This window comes from Phoenix dactylifera, chromosome 11, assembly GCF_009389715.1.
Source record: "Phoenix dactylifera cultivar Barhee BC4 chromosome 11, palm_55x_up_171113_PBpolish2nd_filt_p, whole genome shotgun sequence".
In the NCBI taxonomy this organism is placed as follows: domain Eukaryota; kingdom Viridiplantae; phylum Streptophyta; class Magnoliopsida; order Arecales; family Arecaceae; genus Phoenix; species Phoenix dactylifera.
Genome location: NC_052402.1, coordinates 8,535,255 through 8,541,858, shown reverse-complemented (window position 1 = coordinate 8,541,858; position 6,604 = coordinate 8,535,255). Strand labels below are relative to the sequence as shown.

Sequence of the window (6,604 nt, the reverse complement as noted above, 5' to 3'; positions counted from 1 at the left end):
TTGGGATGTGGTGGAGCATAAGCTGCCCGTTCCTCGCTAGTTATTAAATTTTGAAGTGCAAGGATTTGAGTATAACACGGGCAAAGTACAGTGTATATTCCCCAAAAGATAAAAAACGATAAAGAAACCCGTAGCATGAATTGTTCAAATATAGTAATATACCACTCTATTTTGCACCTACGTGGTCCGTCCGATCACAATCATACAATCATACGGTCAAAACCTTGCAATCCAAAGTCTATTTAACCATTTCTTCGTGATATCTAAAGTTAGATTACAATCGCGGACGCAGAGAGAACGGAGCCAAGGCACACTCCTGTCCTCTTGCTCTGGTCAGAGAGAGAGAGAGAGAGAGAGAGAGAGAGAGATGGGGTCATCAAAGACGATAAGGAGACTGGAAGTGGTGTCTCCGGTGCCCGCCGATATCGACATCGCCAACTCCGTCGAGCCCCTCCCCATTGCCGCTATCGCCGAGGATCTCAACCTCGACTCCAAACACTACGATCTCTATGGAAAGTACAAGGCCAAGGTCTCCTCCCTTTTGTCCCCAAACTCAATCGCAGATCTTCTCGCTTAGGTTCTCTTCTCTTATTTGATTGGCTTGGTGGTTTGTGGGATTTTAGGTTCTCTTGTCGGTGCTCGATGAGCTCCAGGGATCGGAGGATGGGTACTACGTCGTGGTCGGAGGGATCACCCCGACGCCGCTCGGGGAAGGCAAGTCGACCACCACGGTGGGTCTCTGCCAGGCTTTGGGTGCTTTCCTTGATAAAAAGGTGCCGCCTTTGAACTCCTCTCCCTCTCTGTCTCCCTCCCCCTCCTTCTGGATGCTTTCTGACAAACTCTGAGGGCTTTAATGATGAAAAGCTGCCGCCTTTGGCTTCGATGTCTCTTCCTTTTGGTATTTCTTCGTGGTTTGAAGGGGTTTTCTACTTTGTTTCTTGTACTTGTAGATCTAATCATGTGTTGGGTATCGATCAGGGTTGGGTTTTCTGTAACTTCTTTGATGATTTAGCTACAGATGTCTGGTCGGTCATCCCAATTTGGACTGTGGGGTTGTTTTCATTCGACCATGTGAATCACTTATGAATGAGCGTGGAATTTTTCTCATCTTTATGAAGTACTCGGAGTTCGATATGGTTCGCATTTCTTTTCTTTCTTTTTTTTCCCCCCTGATTTAGAACAAGAGAGAAAGGAGAAAGTTTTGCTTTTAAGATAGACTACTGGATGACGTGCTTCATTTTTTTTTGGATCTTACTATAAAATGTGGTTTTGTTAATATTCCATGGGAGACGTTATTTCAGTATCATTTACTATGATCTTAACTCGCATGAGCAGATCTAGAACAAAGGTGCATATTTTTCACTTTCTCATCATGTTTGGACCACGCACAGGAGTATGTAAAACATAATCTAGATTGTGATTTTGTGAATCTACAAACGTTAATAAGGGCTTTTGTTATATTTGATTTTTATATCTTCATGTTGAGAGGAGAGTTAAATCAGCATACTCTTTAACTCATGTTGTTTTGGTGCTTTTCTGGTCTTCCTGAGTTTCAAGCCCTTTTTTTATATATTCACTTCATCAAATGAAATTGGAACTGACAATGACCCATATTGTCAACTGAAAGAAACCACACAAACAGATCTTGTTTACATTATTTATTTATTTATTTACTTGCTATCCATTGGTTTGCAAAATTGTTCTTTTAATGTTTGAACTTAAAGGTGCAAGTACTAATTATTAGCTAATTAAGATTTCAAATAAACTTTGAGCTTAAATATGGTGCTAAACTGCTAATACATATAATCTCCCGGGATTGTACTACGTTTCTTGATCATATTGGTCTTATAAATGCTATTTAAGGTCATATATGACTAGTATGCTGCTGTTAATAATTCCAAAATTATTTCATTTGACCTTAAATATACTTCTTATGAGCATTCGTATTGTTTGGATACATTTTACTCTTACTTCTTTCATGAAAACTGCTGTGAATTTTGTTTTATAGCTTCTGTAATATTTATCTCTCTAGATTTCTTCTTCTTTCATTTTAAATTAGCAAAGGTGCAAATTGAGCTTGTATGTTTTTGCTTGAGTCTGCTTTCAGGGATTTGTAACCTTGTGCTAGTTAGCTCCTCAATTTTTTTTTGGCTTGCTTCACACCTCAGGGAGAGTTATACAAATATTTCTTAAAACTCAGGACCAGGCTAAATGAAGTTAGGAAAGTACATCACATAAATGAGCCATATTTTTTATGCATTATTCCTTACCCTGTGCCATCTGTAAGAGGCCCATGCGAATCATAGGTTTACTTGGCTTTGTTTTAAGATATGTTATCTCGCCAATTGTCTGTATGATACATTCAAGTTTTTGGAAAATGTTTTCAATAGGCTATCGATTGGCCACCAATTCTGGCCATAGGCTCATTGCCTCATTTTTTACCTCTATACCCATAAACTGCATACATATTCTCCAGTTTATCTTTTATAGACCTTATCCTCTAATTCGTCCTTCGTACATTTGCTCTCAACTCTGTTTTTTGTTTTCCATTAGTAATTTAAAATCTGCAAACGTCATACAACATGACACCTTCTCTTAAATATTAGCTGCAAGCTTATGTGTGAAAAAATAATGATAGATGGGCTCAGACACATTGTAGGCTCACAAAAAATGAAAATTTATTTGTCACCACATCGACTTTTCTAATAATTCTTCTTCGTCCTTTTCACACGATTATAGCAATTTCAACACACAATACCTCATTTGTATAATTGTATGTTTTCATATACCTTTTTCTGAGATGAAAAAGATCAATGAAATATTTGAGAATATGAACTATTAACCAAAATGGGGTGTGGAGTAGAGAATGTCTTATTTCAACTGTTTTTGAAGTTTTTTGCGAAAAGCAAAAACTAGTAATGAAAAGTCACCATGTCTAAACAGTAAAGATTGAACGAAATCATTATAAACAATTGAACACTATTGGTATTGTCCTTCGCATGGATAAAACCAATATGGCCTAAATTTATTGGGTTACATTATTGAAGAATGCCAGCAAATAATTCTGAATCAGTTTTACAACTTATTTCTAGCAATACTATTTGGTTTTTTTCCTACCTACTTCATTACAAAACCGTGTCCTAGATTGCTTATTAATATTTTTTCTAAGTGTTATAGTATTTTACCAACTAAATCTGTCTCTGATTAGGTTGCCACCTGTCTACGTCAACCATCCCAAGGTCCAACTTTTGGAATTAAAGGAGGTGCTGCTGGTGGTGGTTACAGTCAAGTTATTCCTATGGATGAGTTCAATCTTCATCTAACTGGAGATATTCATGCAATCACAGCTGCAAATAATCTTCTTGCTGCTGCTATAGATACCCGGTTTTTCCATGAGGCATCTCAATCAGACAAAGCTCTGTTTAATAGATTGTGCCCTCCAAACAAAGAAGGCAAACGCACCTTTGCTGATGTTATGTTCAGGCGTCTGAAGAAGCTTGGCATCTCAAAGACAAATCCTGATGAGCTGACACCTGATGAAGTCAAACGATTTGCTAGGCTTGATATTGATCCAGATTCCATAACTTGGAGGAGAGTCATGGATGTCAATGATCGGTTCTTGAGGAAAATTACAATTGGACAAGGTCCTGAAGAAAAAGGGATGGTAAGAGAAACAGGCTTTGACATATCAGTTGCTAGTGAGATCATGGCTGTACTGGCTCTTACCACTTCCCTTTCAGACATGAGGGAAAGGCTTGGAAGAATGGTAATAGGAAACAGCAAGGCTGGTGAACCAATAACTGCAGATGATCTTGGGGTTGGTGGTGCTCTAACTGTGCTGATGAAAGATGCCATTAACCCCACTCTGATGCAGACTCTTGAAGGGACCCCTGTTCTAGTTCATGCTGGACCTTTTGCCAACATTGCTCATGGAAATTCATCGATAGTGGCTGATAAGATTGCTCTCAAACTGGTTGGAAAAGGTGGTTTTGTAGTCACAGAAGCAGGTTTTGGTGCTGATATTGGCACAGAAAAGTTTATGAATATTAAGTGTAGGTACAGTGGTTTAGTGCCCCAATGTGCTGTTATTGTGGCAACTATAAGAGCTTTGAAAATGCATGGTGGTGGACCCGAGGTTGTGGCTGGGAAGCCTCTCGACCATGCCTATTTGACTGAAAATGTGGCTCTTGTTGAAGCTGGCTGCGTGAATCTTGCCAGGCATATTTTGAACACAAAGTCTTATGGTGTGAATGTTGTGGTTGCAATCAATAAGTTTGCAACAGATTCTGAGGCTGAGATGAATGTTGTGAGAAGTGCAGCTTTGGCAGCTGGTGCTTTTGATGCAGTTGTATGCACTCATCATGCTCATGGTGGAAAAGGAGCGGTTAGTATTACGTCCATTTTTGATATGGCATGTCTATAGTGTACCTGTTTTATCTCAAAAACATGTCATTTATGCATCACTTTAGTAGCATATTTTATGTGGGACATCGTTGTTGCCGAATTTTGATTAGGAAAACCTTTGCTATCTGCTTTCTTAGTGCTTTCTTTATGGATTTTTATGTCATACCAACAAATTTCTGGCATGTTTTATATGACTCTTTTCTGTTTCCTGCTATGGCATGTTTCACTTAAACACTCGTTTTCCTGCATCTGTTTCTGTAATTTTATGTTTTACTATAGCCTGTAATATTTGAGACGCTTTGTCCATGTTTTATAATGATGATTTTTCTTTTGATTTCTTTTATCGTTTTCCATTGCATTTTTTATGAGAGTAGAAGCTACATGGCTGTATCTTGAAACTATTAGCTACATTCTTGGGACTTAGCATTTGTTTGGTCAGATATACATCCTGTACTGATTGAATGAAAAAAAAAGCAAAAAGGAAATATTAAAACAGAGCACCACTTGGTGTAGCATTTTTGTAGCTTGCTTTATCTGATGTTTCATGTCACAGTGCCATGTTTTTTTCTCTGTCCTTTTTTGTTTATTTATTTATTGTTAGATGTAATTTAAGTTCTGTAGTATTAATGTGCAAAACTAAATGCTTCTAATTGTGTGGATACATTTGCTTAGTTCCTCTGGCTTTTTCTGACCATGTATTTGAACTGATAATCATCTACCAACTTCTGGTTGCACTGAATTTGCCGTGGCTTTCTGCCAAAACCTCCAGGTTGATCTTGGTATCGCAGTTCAAAGGGCATGTGAGAATCAGACGCAGCGTCTGAAATTTTTATATCCCGTGGACATTAGTATTAAGGAAAAGATTGGGGCAATAGCCAAGTCCTATGGTGCCAGTGGTGTTGAGTACTCAGAACAGGTAATTTTCTTTTTACTACCAACCAATTATGATAACTTATAGCATAAATTATCCGAATCTAATTGTGTGGAAAACTAAATCTTCATTTTAGACTTGAAATAATGCAATATGGTGAACAACTGCAAAGCAAAATTATTTGACTTGAAATAATGCAATATGGTGAACAACTGCAAAGCAAAATTATTTAAAGTCTTGATCACTACTGTTCTAGCATCTCAAGAACCATTAAGGGTCAATATGAAGGCACTAATTATCACTTGACTGTGGATTAGTATTGATTGAACGCTAGAAATGAGAACTTTTATTCAGATGACCATAGACATTAATTTTCTTGTTCTTTAAATTCATTATCCTTGACATGATTTCTTTTGTGAAAGGCTGAGAAGCAGATTGAGATGTACAGCAGGCAAGGGTTTTCAGGTCTACCCATTTGCATGGCGAAAACCCAGTACTCATTTTCACACATCCCATCTCAGAAGGGTGCTCCTGCTGGATTTGTGCTGCCAATCAGAGATGTGAGGGCTAGCATTGGAGCTGGCTTCATATATCCACTTGTGGGAACAATGAGTACAATGCCCGGTCTTCCGACTCGACCTTGTTTCTTTGACATTGATATTGACATTGCCACTGGGAAAGTCCTTGGGCTCTCTTAAAATCTTCTGTATGTTGTATTTTTCCTCTATCACTGTGCATCTGCTTCAAATCTTTGTTGTTTGCCAAATGTCTAATGAACCTCGTTCTGTATTTTTCAATTGAATAAAATCAAAGCCTGCTATTTTCTGATCTAGCATAATATATTTGAGTTCAATTATATCACTTTAGTTAGACCAAGAAGCTTATACAGTTCTCCTTCTGTCTTAACATTTATCTAATGATGGTTAGAATACACGGAAAGATCCCTACCCTGATGAGAAGGAAAGAAAAAGAATGGTCAATTCGGAGTCGTGAGGATAGATAACTGGAGGGTCCAATTCTTGTGACAGATGATGCGGTGGAATTGTACAAAACTTCAAGCAGTTTTTGACAGTGCTTATAACAATTGATTGCCAGTATATTTTTGTAGGCTCAAATTTCCGAATGCTCACTGTCTGTTATATCATATTTATATAGGGCATTGCCAAGTAATATACTCCTGGTGTTCTTAGATTTCCTTCGTTTATAGATACTGGATTTCACTGTATGATATAATCATGGCACACTTTACCATACCGTATCGAATCAGAAGGTACAAGATATAGTGTATTGTATAGATTCGGTATCGATATACATAGTATGGAGGCATAC

The 6,604-nt window shown here is 37.9% G+C and overlaps 1 protein-coding gene across 1 annotated transcript; it reads left to right on the top strand.

Annotated features, from left to right (window-relative positions):
• The first annotated feature begins 281 nt into the window (after positions 1 to 281).
• Positions 282 to 6,113, top strand: LOC120112360 (formate--tetrahydrofolate ligase). The gene is made up of 5 exons (XM_039131478.1): positions 282 to 529; positions 624 to 773; positions 3,209 to 4,384; positions 5,174 to 5,320; positions 5,698 to 6,113. Exons 1-5 carry the CDS (start codon positions 368 to 370, stop codon positions 5,971 to 5,973), a joined length of 1,911 nt encoding a protein of 636 aa, XP_038987406.1. The 5' UTR covers positions 282 to 367; the 3' UTR covers positions 5,974 to 6,113.
• The last annotated feature ends 491 nt before the right edge of the window (positions 6,114 to 6,604 follow it).

Coding starts and splice junctions, on each gene's coding strand:
- LOC120112360 (XM_039131478.1), top strand. CDS start 368: ATGGGGTCATCAAAGACGATAAGGAGACTGGAAGTGGTGTCTCCGGTG. Junction 774..3,208: donor GTGCTTTCCTTGATAAAAAG/GTGCCGCCTTTG, acceptor GTCTCTGATTAG/GTTGCCACCTGTCTACGTCA. Junction 5,321..5,697: donor GTGTTGAGTACTCAGAACAG/GTAATTTTCTTT, acceptor CTTTTGTGAAAG/GCTGAGAAGCAGATTGAGAT.